We start from the raw sequence: 16,914 nt of genomic DNA, 5'->3' as shown, positions 1-16,914 counted from the left end.
TTGATACTACCCACCACCATTATCAGGAAGTAAAGATAGTTCATTCTCCATGATTTTTCAATCCACAGTATTCCCTTTTGAGGATACTAAAAAGAGTGCATGTAGGATGCAGACATCCATTAAGAGCCAGTCTGCAACCAACAACTCATTTCATGTATGCCTTCACGTAACTGCTGCTCTGAGCTGGCAAGCTAGATGAAATAGGCCAGGATGCATTCATGACTGGATGGTGCAGGAAAATAGAAAGAGATTATGAAGCCTGTCGTAGCTAGCACGAACCCACTTATGTCTTATTTAACATTCAAAGAACACAATACCATTCAAAAATAGGTTTACCATCCAACTGATTATTTTAAGCAGGAGGAACTAAAACACCCTGGATAACCATGTCTGTATGACCACGATCTCAACTGGAAATGATCAAGCCAAGTTACTTTTAAACATGTGGCCCTAGATGTTATGATTTTTCTCACTACTGTCATGTTTTAAATTATTCCTTTTATCTGTAACACAGTTTTAAAGGCACTATTCACATGGAATAAACTCTTACCTTATTGTATACTGAGGACAACACGTTTGATTCATAATGGGCTTGTAGACATACTTCCCACTTCTAAAAATTATAATAAAATACTTCATTAAACTTGTAATGATGTTTGTTATAAGCACAAGACAAAATTCATTCACTGAAATTTCTAAATTGTTCTAAAAACACATGAAACTGTTCCTGCAAGAAATATGAAAATCCTGTACTGAATAGAGTAACAAAACTGAAATAGCAAGTACTTTAGCATTTTCACCAGCCAGCTACATCGAAGCACTTTCAAATTCAAATTTTATCAAGTCATATTTAAGTCTTTCAATAATGCCATCTGAGGCCCGGAAACACAACTACGAAAAACTCTTATCTTGATCATGCAGCCCCATCCTCTATCGACCTTTTCAACACCTTCCTACCTGAGTGTTAAAAAAAGTGTCTTAACTATAATATAAATTATAGTGATCCCCAATTCTCTGTAATTAGAAGCAGAATAGGGCTTGAAAAATCTACTTGCCTATTACTATCGAAGCTAATCCTGGAGCGTGGAGGGTCCTAAACTGACAATTTCTACACAATGTGAGATTCCTATTTTTATTATTATTATTTTTTTAAGTTACATGCCTAGTTCTTATCATTGCAGATGTTTCCTGATACAGGACTGTTTTTCTGAGTCTCCAGACCTATACCTCCAATTGTCATCTGTTTGCTCACAGCTTTTGCAAGCCACAACCAAGTCAAGCTGGAATGACTTGACAAGTTAGAATGGTCAATTTCATGAATACTGTAGAGACCTGGACAACAGTGAAACTGACAAGAATCAGGATCATGGCAATTCTGTACTTCTGCTACTGCTCCTTGGGAAAACTATGAGCAACTGTGGAAGCAAGTACTGGTATCCACAGAGTAGGAAAACCAAAACAATAGAAGCTAGGGAAAAGGTAAAGTAGCATTCCTCCTTGCAGCAACCACAAGACTCTAGGTTAGGGGACAGAAGGAGGTGAAACAATGATTTCTTCTTCAAATACAGAAATTCAGCTTCAAATTTATTACCCCGTCCCCACTAGTCAAAGTTTGATACAAAAAATGGCATCTACAAAAATACTCAAGGATAGCACCTTGGCAAGAATCCTGGAACAGTGGTTTTCAAACTGCAGGTCGCAGCGAATCCCCTGCCTCAGCCCTGAGCCCTCCCAAACCCAGAGCCCCCTCCTGTACCTCAAACCGCTCATTCCCAGCCCTACCCCAGGACCCTGCACCCCCAGCCCAGAGCCCTCTCCCACACCCTGAACTCTTCATTCCCAGCCCCACCCCGCAGCCCTCACTCTTGAACCCCAACTCTCTGCCCCAGCCCTGAGCCCATCCCATACCTCAAACCCCTCATTCCCAGCTCCATTGGGTCACGGGCATCAATTTTCTTCAACTGGGTCATCAGAAAAAAAGTTGGAAAACCACTGTCCTAGAATACACCCCTTTTATTGATAGTTGGAGCATGAGCTGGGATTCTCAATGGGGTATTTTTTCATATCTGCAGCTAGAGAGAAGGGTTAGCCTCTGGCCAGTAGTTCTCTGATGAAAATTTTGAGAGCTGACACATGAATAAAAATCATATCTGTATGGCAGTTCTCTTATTCACTAACAAGAAGTACTTGAAACATTTTTTGAACGAAATACGTTTTCTTCTTTCATGCATACTGTACAAATAAATTATTGCATATCATCCATAACAGAAATGTTACAGATATGTTTTAAATATTTCAGTTTTTAAAGATTATGACAATCTTCATTCATTTCTCCATGCAGGGAGATGCTAGAGTTGGTGGTTACCACATCCATATCTTCCAACTTTGAAGGGGGTGGAGGGAATTGTGAAAAGAACTTTCTCCAGTTTGACCCAACTCATGCAATTACAGATTATCTGGATTAGAGTAACATTTTCAAGACGTATAAAGTACTTCAGTATTGTTCTAAAACATAAACACCAAGGTATAATAATGAAGTGCCTAACATTAGGCTCCTAAACCCATGTTTAGTCATCTGATTACATACTTGGATTTTTGTTAAGTACTGAGTACCTAGCACTCCCACTGAAGTAAACAGGTGCTGCTGGCTGCTCAGCACTTTTAAAAACCCAGTCATTTATTTGAATGACTAAATACAGGATTAGAAGCCTGACTTTAGGCACCCACTTTTTTTCAAGTCTTAGTCAAAGGATGGAAGTCATCTAGTGTCACAAACTCCAAAGGAAAAAGTAGGCCTCATATTAAATACTTTAGTATTTTTGTATTAAGGATAATTCAAATGGACAGAATTTAAAAACAGTATGTTAGAAACAAATACGTATTCACCTATTGTCATAAGTAGATAGGTAAGGTAAGGGTTAAGTTTCTTTTACCTGGAAAGGGTAACCAAACACCTGACCAGAGGACCAATCAGAGAACTGGATTGTTTAAAAGTCAGGGGGGCGGAAATTTGTAATACTCGGGGTCTTTTGTTGTTTTCCTCGGCTATGGGGTAACAAGTTTCCTTCTAACTCCCTCTTATCTCAAATATTCTACTAAAAGTCTGTGAGCTAACAAAGGAAAGCAAAGTAATTCGGCTATGAAGAGCTTTGTGTTGTATGTACAGATGTGGATTGCTGTAGTCTTTGTTGCTTCCTCGGCTGTGAGGGAACAAGCTTTCTTCTAACTCCATCTTATCTCAAAGTTTTCTCCTAAAAGTCTGTGAGGAACAAAGGAAAGCAAAGTAATCGGCTATGATGAGCTTTGTGTTGTATTTACATGTATGTTGATATTGTTGGACTATTTAATCGGGCTATCTTTTTTAAATCAGACTGTTTATTCATATTTTCTTATAAGGCAAGCAAGCCTGTATTGAGTTTCTTATGCAAGTTATTGTTCTGTATTTCTTCTTTTCTATATAAAGTTCTTTTGAAAACTTGTGGGAGTATTCTTTTTCTAGTGAGGAAATTGATAGGATTTCTGTACAGGTAGCTGTCTACCCTCACGGGAAGACAGAGAAGGGAAAGGCAAAGCCAAGCTGTTGTATATTGCATCTTAATTGTCCTGAGGAATAGAACGCTTATCTCTTGGGAAAGCAGAAAACAGGTTTCTTGTACGCGCGCAAGACCTAGACCAGAGAGGAAGCCTGGGAAAGGAGGGGGGAAGGGGTTATCTCTCCTGCTTCTGAGACTCCAAGGGATTTTGGGAACTGGGGGTCCCACCCCAAGGGAAGGGTTGGGGACACCAGAGAGAGGAAAGGGGGGTCAAAGGCCCTGAATAAATCCTGACCTGAGTGGCAGCGAGAATATCCAAGCTGGTGGTAGTGAGCTTGGGGGAGTTTCAGGTAAGCACCCAGATTTTGGACGCTAAAGTCCAGATCTGGGACAGTAGGCTATTACCACACCTATGTTGGTGAAAGTTTTGAAAATCGAATTCACCTGCCATAATTTATACTTTTGCACACTACATGTATATCAGTTAGAACAAGGAAAATCATTTTCAGTTCCTCAGTGCTGCAATGTGTGTATTTGTTTAAATATAACTGTTTTCACTTTTCTATCTAATTAGTGAAATATTCTATTGATCTTAGGTATTATGAAAGCTTTTTCTTCCTTAAACAAAATATAAACTTTGGACCAAGCTTAAAATGACAGCATCCCTTTGAAGATTGTTTTTCTTAATTTACCTTCGCCATCCTCTGTCTATAAGATCCTGGTAATCTTGAACGGTCATTGAATGTGCCCACATGCCTGTAATGAACAACAGGTCACTGTCACAGTTATATTTAAAACAGTGAAATTTAGCAATTTCTACTTAAAGCTTACTCTAAATCTAAAAGATTAATTTGGGATTTCTTCTAACACAATTTTTTGGAGAAACAGTTCCTTGTATTTCTAAACTTCATATTAACCATTTCAATGAATAAAGAGACAAAAAACTTAATGGAAATTTTGTTAAGAGACAATTTAAAAACAGGCAATGGAAAACAGGACTGAAGTAAAACTGAAAGTTACTCATCCAATTAATTTAAATTTAGCACATTTTACTGTCAAAGTCACTGCGTTTAAGTGTATTAAAATACTTATGTGTTTTGTCATTTTAGCTTTTTATTTAAACACATCCATATAAAATGTAGAACAGACTTTATAATCTGGTTATATTTATTAGTTCTCCAAATTCCCCGCTGACAAATGTCTGAAAGAGACAATCACAAATAGTTCCCCAATTTTAACGTGATGCCATTCAAGGCTAGGAGCAAAATACCCCACTGCTTAGATGTGAGTAACTCAGGATATATTTGTAAGGTCACCTGTTGCAGATTTATACCAGGAGTTTCAGCTCCTGAACTCGAGAAGAAATGGTAAAACAAAATGCAGATGAAAAGGCACACAGTAATGGGAGGAATTATCCAAGTTTCTTCCTGCGCCTCCTATGCTATCAGTTACTGCAGTGATGGTTCTGATAAAAACTTTAAAACAGGATTCCACATTCTCAACATGAAAAGATTAGAATTAGTACCATATTACCTGACAATGGGACTCTGAACGCAAGAAACAGAGCACTCCTCAAGCCAAGAGAAGCAAGATAGACCACAAAACGGCCTGAACTGTACAGGTGATTAGGTCAAGTGCACAGAATACAACCACAGACCGCTACCAGTATAGGGCCTAACCTTGCAGATCCTTAAACTAGGTCTACGCAGGAAAGTTTAACCAGTTATACCAGTATAATTCCAGAATAAAGTTGGTTTTCTTTTTTTTTGGGGGGGGGGGGGGGCGCGACGCCTGTAATCTTAAACTCCTTCCAAAGCAGTATAAGCTAAACCAAAAAAAGCCACTCTTATTCCAAACCAAGAATGTCCACACATGTGTATCAGTTTAAATTCACAGCTTAGTTTATACTAGTATAACTTTCCCATGTAGACAAGCCCTTACTCACAAGAGTAGTCTATCTAAAAACAGCAGAACTACTTGTATGAATATAATGCTGTGTTCTTGGGTGGGGATCCTAGAATTCTGGTTCTGAAGCATTACAGCTGGTCAGGAACTTTCCAGCCAAACAGTTTCAAAGGAAAATGCAAATGTGTTGAGTCTGAAATATCTCACGGAAACGTCTCAGGTTTGGCAAACTCCATCAGAAGCCAGCCTGTTTTTCTGGTCTGCTGCTGAGGAGCCAGAGTCTGTGGCAGCCCCACTACGTGGACTGAAGCCAAGGTTGGGGAACACAGGGCTAAGAACCAGCTTAAGAGGGGACTCTCAAGGTATATCTAGCTCAAGCCACCATGCTAAAATAGCTACGTGGATGTCCCAGCTCAGGGTCACGGGCCTACGGGGTCGGGTGGGCTTGACAGCCTGAGCCATAATGTCCACATTGCTATCTTTAGCTCAATAGCTCAAGCCCCACTCCATGTTTTATAAAAAGATGTTTATAAGTGTGAATATAATGTAACTGGAATATGCTTTATGCAAAAGGTCTCTTGTAAGGCATCATTACGAAGCTTATAATCTACTAAGTGTGTTCATCCTATTTGTATGAATGCATCATTCTTGTATCTGAAGCAAGAAATATGAAGTATTACTCTGAGGTCCTATTGTAATTATGCAAAGTGGTGGTTTAGAATCTTGATGGCTCCCATTGACTAGGATAATTAAGCGCAGACGGCTCTGTTTACCTGCAAGCCTCCACTGCATATGTGCGGCCAGTCCTGGAAGAATGGAGAGGGGCTCACAGAACATGTGAACCTGTCACATGATACTGGAATCCATCTTTAGCCTGGTGCTTTTCCATTTAGAAGGAGAGGTGGGACCCAGAGACACAAAAAATTCCTGCCTTGGGCCAAAGCTATAAAAGAGGGTGGAACAGAACAATGGGGCTGCCAGTCATGAGAAACCCCCTAGTTACCACCTGAGCTGGAACTAACAAGAACTGTACCGGGGAAAGGATTGGGTCAAGACTAGGAAGAAGTCTAATCTGTGAAAGCAGCTTATTGGAACATCTCTAAGGGGAAAATTTACCTGTATTCAGTTTCTTAATGTATTAGGCTTAGACTTGTGTATTTTGTTTTATTTTGCTTGGTAACTTATTTTATTCTGTTATTACTCTGAACCACTTAAATCCTACTTTTTATACTTAATAAAATCACTTTTGTTTATCAATTAACCCAGAGTAAGTGATTAGTACGTGGAGAAGCAAACAGTTATGCATATCTCTCTATCAGTGTTATAGAGGGCGGACAATTTATGAGTTTACCCTGTATAACCTTTATACAGAGTAAAACGGATTTATTTGGGGTTTGGATCCCACTGGGAGCTGAGTGTCTGGGTGCTGGAGATAGGTGATCTGCTGAGCAGTATCTGGTTAAAGTCTGCAGCTTTGGGGGTATGGACCAGACCTGGGTCTGTGTTTGCAGATGGCTAGTATGGCTCAACAAGGCAGGCTTCTGAAATCCGAAGCTGGCAGGGAAAATGGGCTCAGAGGCAAATTCAGCATATGAGGTGACAGTCCCAAGGGGGTTTCTGTGACCAAACCTGACACACCAGTTTAAGACGGGACTCAGGGTATGTCTAGCTCAAGCCACCATGCTAAAATAGCTACGTGGATGTTCCAGCTCAGGGTCACAGGCCTACGGGGTCGAGTGGGCTTGAGAGTCTGAGCCATAATGTCCACATTGCTATCTTTAGCTCAATAGCTCAGGCCCTACTAGTGCAAGTCTGTCTACCCAGGCTGGGATACAACTCCCACTAATTATAGGTGAAGTTCTTGGTTAAAAAATAAGAGACTAATTGTGGGATAATCTGAATTGTTTTGGAAAACTTAAAGTTGTCTTTTTTTGTTTTGTTTTGTTAGTCATACAGGAAATTATGACTACTCTTGAAAACTTAATTTGATTGAATTTCCCCCCTGTAGTGTAAGGAGTTCTGGTAGAAAATCTCACTCCAATGGTTGGGGTGGAAGAATGTGTGTGAGAAAATATGTATAAGAGAGTATTAGCCTAGTATAGATGTTAACTTTTTGTGTTTCAAATAGAACTTTTTTTGCTTAGTTTCAATGTCTATTTCTATTAAAAGGAAAACTATTTGAAGAGAAAAAGAAAAAAAAAAAACACTGCAGCACAGACATACCCTGAGGGCTAACAGCTTCCTGGCTCTGCAGCTAGGAGTCTGAGGGTATGGCTACACTTAGGCCTTGGCTACACTTGCAAGTTGCAGCGCTGGTGAGGGGGTTACAGCGCTGCAACTTACCAGGTGTCCACACTTACAAAGCTCAGCCAGCGCTGCAACTCCCTGTCTGCAGCGGCTGGCTGTTATTCTCCTGGTCTGCTACGGTGGTGTAGCGAATCCAGCACTGGTGATGCAGCGCTGGTCACCAGGTGTGGACACTCACCAGCGCTGTAATTGGCCTCCAGGTATTAGGAGGGTATCCCAGCATCCTTTTCAGCCCCTCCTGGTCATCGTTTCGCACTCCACTGCCCTGGGTCAGGTGACCCGCCACCCTTCAAATGCCCCGGGAATTTTAAAATCCCTTCCCTGTTTGCTCAGCGAGGTGTGGAGTGAATCAATCAATCAATCAGTGACCATGCCTCCACGCCCCAAACGAGCCCCAGCATGGAGCACTGCCGAGCTGCAGGATCTCATCAGTGTTTGGGGTGAGGGAAGCTTGCAGGCACAGCTGCGCTCCAGCCGTAGAATATGATACCTAGGCCAGATATCAAGTCAATGCAATAAGGGCTATGACCGGGACGGCGGTGCAGTGCAGGGTTAAGGTAAAGGAGTGCGGAGTGCCACTGCAAAGCGCGTCAGGGAAACCACCGCTCAGGTGCTGCCCCCACGACCTGCCGTTTTACAAGGAGCTGGATGTGATACTTGAATGTAACCCCACTGCCAATCCGAGATCACGACGGACAGTTCAGAGCCTGGAGAGGAGGGGAGAGTGTAGAGGAACCCGAGAGGGAGGCTACTGAGGTTTGGAGACTCCCAGGAGTCATGCACCATGGAGCGTATTTCCAGCCAGGAAGAAGCAGCCAGTCGCAGCACTGGGACTTTGTAGTGACGAACCACAGAGGAGCCTTCCGGAAAAGCTTTATTAATTTATAGGATTGCAAAATGTTTTTGGGAGCAGGGGCTATGGCTGCCTGCAAGCATGCCAGAATGTGGAAGCCCATTGAATTGGTCTATCACGTCGCGGTAAATCTGCCTCTGTACTCTCAAAAGTTTCACCAGAGCGTGTGCAATGCGCTTCAGCCAAGTTATGCGAGCCACCGTGGCCTTTTCCAGCCAGGCTAACGCGCCGCCGCCATTGGCTGAGGGGAGTCATGCTGCACACAGGTGAAGCTTGCGTAGGGACCCAGGCGCGAATCCACATAGCTGTAGAAGAGCCTTCCCCGCTCTCCCAGGTGACCCGTAGCAGCGAGATAATCGGGGAGGGTTAAAATCTGTGGAAAATGCAGGGGATATGTTAAGTGCTATTTCCCTGTAGTGCTCTTGCTTCCACAAGTCACAGAAACCCCATGGCTTCCAGACTGAAGCAGCCACCACCACCACCCCTTCCAGGTGAGCAGCATGTGCAAGATGGCTCTGAGAGTACCTGCTGTGGCAAGATGGGGTGTAGGGTTTAGTTATTTCCCTGTAGCTGCTCTTTGCTTTCCACAAGTCACAGAAACCCCATGGTCCAGAGTGAAGCAACCCCCCACCCCCCGCCTCCCAGGTGAGCCGCGTGGCAGCCCCTGCTTCCCCTGTGAGCCGCTTGTGGGGAAACTCATCATCTCTATCTGCAGCTGCGGCCTCTCTGTGCTATGCTCAGAATGTGTAAATGATGCTACAAATACTCTTAAAAACAATGCAGGCTCTGGTAGTAAAAGTTTATCTCTCTGTGTTTTTTTTAAAGTGACCTTGAATACTGCTCCATCAGCGCAGACTTCTGAAAGACTGCAAACTTAAGGAAAAAACCAAGGAAGAGTAAGGAAGAGATGGTGAAAGCAGTTATGAATCTGTATTCACAGAAAATAAAAAGTTGCAAGGCTGGAGGATAAGGAAAGCATGAAAAAGAACAGGCTGCCAAGATAGAGGAGAAGGCGTCCAAGAGAAAGGAATTGACTACCAAGAGAAGCACAGATCGGCTGCTAAGCATCATGGAACGCCACACAGACCTCATGCAGTCAATGCTAGACATGCAGGCAGAGCACTGCCGTGCTTCCTCACCCATCCCAAAACTCAACCCATTGTGCCCCACTGTTTTCTCAAAACACCCTTCTCCAGCATCCTGGTTCTTACCACACCAGCTGCCCCCAACACCCATACGTTCACCTAACCCTGATACTACGACCCTTACCCTATGCACTCAACCCCCATCACATGCAGCATATTAATCCTCAAGTGCAGCAGGCATTGCACAGCACTCAAGGAAGGACATATTCAAACCTCTGATTTACTGCTCATCACCCTACCCCCCTGCCTGTTTTATGTACTGTATTTTAATAAAGGATTTCTTGTCTTTTAAAACAGTTTATTATTTACAGAAAGTGAAACATACTGTACCACAAGTGAAAAATAGGCACTGCAAATCATTGCAACCACTGCACTTAACTGCTGTGGAAGGCACCCACATTACTGTTGGTTTCAGCCTCAAATTGCTCCTTTAAGGCATCCCTAATCCTTGTAGCAGTGTGCTGGGCCTCTCTAGTAGCCCTGCTTCTCTGGCTGTGCAATTCAGCCTCCAGGCGTTGAACCTCGGAGGTCCATTCGTCACTGAAGGTTTCACCCTTCCCTTCACAAATATTAATGGAGGATACAGCACGCGGTTATAATCGCTGGGATTGCTGCTTTCCCCTCACGTCTAGTTTCCCGTAGAGACTCTTCCATCTCCCCTTTAAATGGCCAAAAGCACACTCCACAGTCTTCTGCACCGGCTCAGCCCGTAGTTGAACCGGTCCTTGCTCCTGTCAAGCTTCCCTGTATTACGGGTTTCATGAGCCAAGCATTAACGGGTAAGCGGGGTCTCCAAGGCTCACAATGGGCATTTCGACGTTCCCCACTGTGATCTTCCGGTCTGGGAAAAAAGTCCCTGCCTGCAGCTTCCTGAACATGCCACTGTTCCGAAAGATGCGTGCATCATGCACCTTTCCAGGCCATCCTGTGTAAATGTCAGTGAAACGCCCACGGTGATCCACAAGCGCCTGGAGAACCATAAGAAAATACCCCTTCCGATTAATGTACTCGGATGCCAGGTGGGGTGGTGCCAGAATAGGAATATTGCGTCCCATCTATTGCCCCTCCACAGTTAGGGAAACCCATTTGTGCAAAGCCATCCACAATGTCTGCACATTCCCAGAGTCACGGGTTCTTCTTAGCAGGATGCATTTAATGGCCCTGCAAACTTGCATCACCACTATCCAATGGTCGACTTTCCCACTCCAAACTGGTTGTGACCGATCGGTAGCTGTCTGGAGTTGCCAGCTTCCAAACTGCAATAGCCACCCGCTTCTCCACTGACAGGGCAGCTCTCAGTCTCGTGTCTGCGCTGCAGGGTTGGGTGGACTCAGCACACCAGTCCCATGAAAGGGGATTTTCTCATCCGAAAGTTCTGCAGCCACTGCTCGTTATTCCAGACTTGCAGACAACGTGATCCCCCCACTCAAGTGCTTGTTTCCCGAGCCCAAAGGCGGTGTTCCACGGTGCTGAGCACGTCCTTACTGCCACAAGCAATTTTATTCAGGCGCGTCAGCCGACTCTATTTCATCATCTGAGCTCTCCTCACTGTCACTTTGGAGCATAAGGAATAGCTCAACTGTCAGACATGATGTGCTGGCAACATTCATCAGCAAAGTCCTCAGCAGCTCGGGCTCCATTTCCTACTGAAATCACGCGGCAGACTCACAATGGCACCAAACGGCTCAAAAGGGAAGCGATGCAGGCACGGGTCGTTGGAACAGGAAGCAGAATGACCCCGCACCCTTCCGTCCCCTTCCCACAACCCACTGCGCCAAAATGGGACGAGGTGCTCTGTGGATAGCTGCCCACAATGCACCACTCACAACAGCGCTGCAAATGCTGCAACTGTGGACACACTGCAGCGCTGGTCGCTGTCAGTGTGGACACACTGCAGCGCTGGCCCCTACACAGCTGTACGACCACAGCTGTAACTACCAGCGCTGCAAAAATGTAAGTGTAGCCATGGCCTTACATTTGTACAGCGCTGGTTACAGCTGTCTTTGTACAGCTGTGTAGGTTAAAGTGCTGCAGTTTTGGCCACACTGACAGCTACCAGCGCTGCAGTGTGCCACATTTGCAGCGCTGTTGGGAGTGGTGCATTGTGGGCAGCTATCCAGAGTTCAAGTGGCTGCAACTGTGCTTTTCAAACGGGCTGGGGTGGAGTGTGACAGGGAGCGTGGGGGAGACAGAGAGTGGATTTTTGGAGCTGACACTGTGTCAGCTCTGTGCCTTGCAAGTTCTAAGGACTGGAAGATACACAGCACCTACCTTCAATCATTTTAAAAAAGTTTTGACCCTTCCCGCACCTCTCTCTTATTCACTAAATGCAAATTATGCACTTCTAAATAGCCTTCAAACCACATAAGCAGCTGCTCAACATGGACTCCCCTCTCTCCTCAAGCAAACAGCTGTGAAAATTCCAAAGCAATTCCCCTGTCTCCACTCGCTTGCTGGAGCAAAGAGCAGCTGTGTTTGTTTTTTAGCTAAGTAGCTCTGGGGAGCTCATAGTTCAGCCATTCTTCCGGTTTGTTGTGGACAGGAATTCTGGGATACCTCTTAATACCCTGAAAGCCAATAAAAGCGCTTTTGGTGGCCACACTTGACAAGCAGCGCTGCATCACCAGCGCTGCAATCGTTACACCCCAAGCAGACCAAGTCTACAGCCAGCGCTGCAGCCAGGGAGTTGCAGTGCTGGCTGTGCCTTGCAAGTGTGGACACAGAGTAAGTTGCAGCGCTGTAACCCCATCACCAGCGCTGCAACTCTCCAGTGTAGCCATACCCTGGATGACCTGAGAGGGTTTGCAACTCTGGGGTAGCCCTGCAGCTTTGACTGTCCTGGGCTAGAGATACCTGGACTTCTAGACTTCCAGGCTGGATGGCTCAGCAACTCCCACAGAAGCCTAGTTGTACATCCAGCCATGAGCAGTCCACATGGTGGGGCCGCCCCCCAGGTACAGACCCTGTAAGCCTGGACAGCTGCTGCATGAAATTGATATGATTCTTGTCAGTTTCACACTGCTCAACACTGAATAGCTACTTATACTTGCAAAAAGTATATCTAGATAAATCATTAAAATTATGATCATAATGAAATACTCATCTATTAATAGTGTAAAAACAATATTTAAATGTTTCCTTTTTAGAGCTGGAAGTCTTTCACAAATAAAATTAATATTTGATTATGAAATAAGTAAATATTATTCCTGTGTTAAGAATAGGCAAATTGAGGCCCACACAGGTATGGGGATACATTTTCAAACCTATGTACCCAACTTTTCAGTGACTTCAGCTCCCACTGAGTTGAGTTATGAGCTGGGGGTTCTAAGCAACTCGAATGTCAAGATCTATGTTCTTTGAAGCTAGGAATCCAAAAACGGAAGCACCCACATTAGAGGCCAGGTTTGAAAGTTTGCCTTTAAGGGACTTGCCAAGGTCATGTTGCAAGTCAGCAGCAAGGTCAGACACATCCCATACCTCTCCTGACTATCCATCTGAATGCCAACTTCCCTCAATCCACAAATGTTACATCTCCCACAGCCAAAAGTGGTATAGGCTACTTTAAGGAGACCTTTTTAAAACTTTTGGGAGTGAATGGCACACATGTAAACTCTACACAGATACAGGCTTAATTGAAATTGGGGTGGGGGGAAGCAGGGCTCACAAAAAGGCTTAGGAGGAGAAGGGGCAGCTTTTGCCAAGGTATTTTAATATGAAGAGGTTGCTACTGGATCTTAACCCTCAGAGCCTACCCCTTCCACCAGCCAACCTATGAACGTGCCGGATTCCCACACTTCCCTCAGCCCAAAATAAACAAAGAAGCACCCATGCTCCCAAGTCCCCTCTCTCCCAGTCCCAATGTCTCTTCTTCTCTCCTGGCCCCTTCACACGGGCAGCTCTCCCTGTCCTGCAGCCAGTATCAAACCAGTCCCTCCCCACAGGCTATCCCCCGGGTCGGCCCGCCCGCCCAACTGCCCCTCGGTTCCCTTTAACCTGTTCCGGGGCCCCTCAGCCCAACAGCTCCAGCAACCGACTCCCGCCCCCCGGCTACTTCTCCATCTCCCCGCGCCCAGTGTCCTACCCGCCAGCCCCTGCCCCCTGGGAAGTCCCGGCCCGCACCGTGGGAGAGGTTGCCAGTCACGTTCTTGCAGTAGCCGCAGCGGTAGCCGGCCTCTCCCCCGAAGTACTCCACGATGCTCGAGGAGCGGTCGGCCGCCGCCATCTTCCCCACGGTCCGCACTGACCCACCAACTCAGGGTAGCGCCGGGCCTGGAACCCTACCAGCGACCCCGGGAAACCCGGAAGCAGCCGTCGCCGCCATTTTGGTTATGGGCAAGCCCGGATTGGTTGCGTCACCATAGGAAGGAACACGGTCATTAACTCCGCCATCTTTACTAAGGGCACGGGAGCTTTCCTCGAGGAGAACGGAGGTGGCTCACGGGGTCCCAGTTTCCCAGCGGTATGTCAGGCCTCCGGCACAACCCGGTGGTGGTCGGGATGCCCCCCCTGTGTTGGGCGGGCTGTACCTCTGCCCAGGCACCATGAAGGAGCAGGCAGAGAGGGCTGCGCCCTGCTCCCGGGGCTGCCTGCTCGGCATTCGCGAGAGCCGGTGTTGCAGGGCTTGTTTCTAGCCCAGCCCTTTACCCACTTACCAGTGGAGACTTTCCCCTGGGCAGAGGCGCAGTAGCCACACGGGTAGCCCTCCTTCCAGCCGCTGTACTGCACTACGGTACAGTGCATCGTGCAGAGCCGCCCGAGCTTGCTTAGCTCACACCCGGCTACGGACTGGGGCCTGCAGCGCCACTCCACGCGGGGCCTGCAGCTGCTCCACCATGTGCATGGGCCCTATCCGACAAGCCTGCGGCCAGGACGCAACCGCTTTACCCATTTCGTGCCTTTTGGGAGTTGGAATCCCATCATTTTAGCTGCGGTGAGGGTAGTGCAGTACGCTGGGCTTCCGCACATCTGTTCCCAAGCGCCTTGTTCAACACACCAGGTGCTGCTCCCCTGCAAGAACTTGCCCCAGGGATTGAAAATTCATCACTTGGAAGCCTGCGTGGATGTAGGGGTGTATGAGGCTATAAAACTTTTGAGGCCATGGCTACACTGGCGCTTTACAGCGCTGCAACTTTCTCGCTCAGGGGTGTGAAAAAAGCACCCCCCTGAGCACTGCAAGATACAGCGCTGTAAAGCCTCAGTGTAAACAGTGCTCCCAGCGCTGCAAGCTACACCCGTAGAGGATGTGGAGTACCTGCAGCGCTGGGAGAGCAGCGCTTTGACGTTTCAAGTGTAGCCATACCCTATAGATCACAGCCCTGTGTAGGTGTTTGTTCAATTATTTTAAACGACACAAAACAAAGAAGGTATTGCACCTGCAGTAGGGTTAACCTACAGATGCACTTTTCATGAAACCCATTACTACAGCTATCTAATACTCTTACACTGTGCTGTAGAGCCTAAATAAAATGTTTAGTACACAATTATAGTAAATGCAGGATTTATGGCAAGATGATCAAAACAATCAATATGTTTGTTATTTATTGAGGGATACACTTTAGGAACACAAGTTACCAGATGTAATTTTAGGACTGAAGCCCTTTGTTACAAAAATAAAAAAAGTGTGTCATGGAAGGTTAAAGGCATGAACTCTGCCATGATTATGAAAGGTTTTTCTCTTTACTAAAGCTATTTTTGAGCAAGTCAGGGGCTGTAAAGGGACATTAACTTAAAAGAATCAATTTATGCCTAAAATTTCACTTACTGTTCTTACACATATCTAAGAGTTAGGGGGAGATGTCACCTTAACTATGCACCTCATGGTCTTCCAACACATTTGCTGGTGGGTTTGGGTTTTTTTCCCCTTGTAATGCTCTCCCTTTGTGGGAAAGACTGTACTCTCTCTGTTACCTTTTCTAACTCTGGAGTTTTTCGAAGTAAACTCAGATTGGGAAGGGTAGGAGGAGTGGGGGCCAGGAAGCAGTTGAGTATAAGCAACTTTAATTCCACATTAAAGTTAATGTGAAATGAATTTATCTTTTGTAAAAGTGGAACTAGTCTCTTCTCCTCCCACAGCACCATGGGACTGGTGCAAGCATAGAGTTCCCCATTATTAGTTTCCCTCAACCCACTGCAAGGCAGCTGTGCCATGCAACTGAGCTTACCCATTTCCAGTTTCACTTCCTCCAACATGGAGTATTTGTGACATACACCACCGTTTTCCCATTTTCAGCCTGTCTTGCTCTGCATGCCCTGAACATGCCTGTCTCTGGCCCCTGGCAATCTAAGAGGTTCCCATCAATGGGGGAAGAAAGGAATCAGAGTTTTCCGTTTCCCAGGAGGTTCACAGCTGCACTATACAAAATATCAGCACAACACTGGCTGCTCACCTGCACTTCTGCAAGCGTCCCTCATTCTCTTTCTGACTCTTCCTTCTCCTTCACAAAAGGCAATTTTGATTATGGACCCCTTTAAAGCTTAAACACACCAACTTCTATGAGAGTAGAATGAAGACAACTGATCTGCTCCATGCTCAATCTCATAATTCTAGGTTATTCTTTGGTAGTGGAATGTATCTCTTAGTCATTCTTTGATAGTAGCAATTTCTGCTCAAACAAAGACTGCCACCAGCAATTCCCCTCTTTCCACTGAGAAAGAGGCTCCTAAGGCCTTTCTACCACTGCCTCAATACAAAGATCCTATAAAGATTAGGCAAACAAGGACTGATAATCACAGCATCATGATCAGGGAGACCAGTGTTTCAGCTCTCTTGCAGCTAACCAAACCCGATCCAGCCTCAAAATTCATTTTTCCCACCACCAGAAGTCTCATTCCACCCCAACCCAAAGCCATCTCTGACAGCACGGCTTTAGAAGGATAGGTTTCAGCCGGTGATGCCTAGAGTTGATATAAGATAATGAATTGCATGTAGAAAGTTTGAGTGAGATGCAATATGACCGTGTACATCTTACCCTGTTCCTGAAAAAGCGTTTATTTACATGGTATTAAAGAATCTCCATTTACATTTTGCAATTGTTTTGACTGTCAGGGAATAGTAGTTGAAGTAGACAGTGTCGACAACCTGGTGACAGTTCCTTTTGAACCATTCAGTACTTGTGAGCTGAGGTGATTTATTTTTTTAAATAACCAAAGGCACCTCTTGTTCTAAGGATTT

The 16,914-nt window shown here is 45.4% G+C and overlaps 1 protein-coding gene across 5 annotated transcripts in view; it reads right to left on the bottom strand.

Annotated features, from left to right (window-relative positions):
• The window catches only part of ATE1 (arginyltransferase 1), a 186,414-nt gene extending 172,119 nt beyond the window's left edge, over positions 1–14,295 (bottom strand). For 3 of the 5 annotated variants that reach the window (XM_032776700.2, XM_032776701.2, XM_032776707.2), the window contains exons 1-3: positions 13,863–14,294; positions 4,226–4,289; positions 551–613 (exon numbers count right to left, since the gene is read on the bottom strand). In XM_032776700.2, coding sequence (XP_032632591.1) covers positions 551–613; positions 4,226–4,289; positions 13,863–13,965 — 230 coding nt within the window. In that variant the 5' untranslated portion in view covers positions 13,966–14,294. Of the gene's footprint in view, positions 1–550; positions 614–4,225; positions 4,290–13,862 lie in introns of all 5 variants that reach the window. The other 2 variants (XM_075072503.1, XM_032776705.2) reach the window with 1 other exon arrangement.
• Positions 14,296–16,914: the final 2,619 nt, after the last annotated feature.

The sequence above is a fragment of the Chelonoidis abingdonii genome, chromosome 15 (genome assembly GCF_003597395.2).
Source record: "Chelonoidis abingdonii isolate Lonesome George chromosome 15, CheloAbing_2.0, whole genome shotgun sequence".
Lineage (NCBI taxonomy): Eukaryota > Metazoa > Chordata > Testudines > Testudinidae > Chelonoidis > Chelonoidis abingdonii.
Note: the sequence above shows the minus strand (reverse complement) of the source record. Positions and strands in the feature narration are given on the sequence as shown.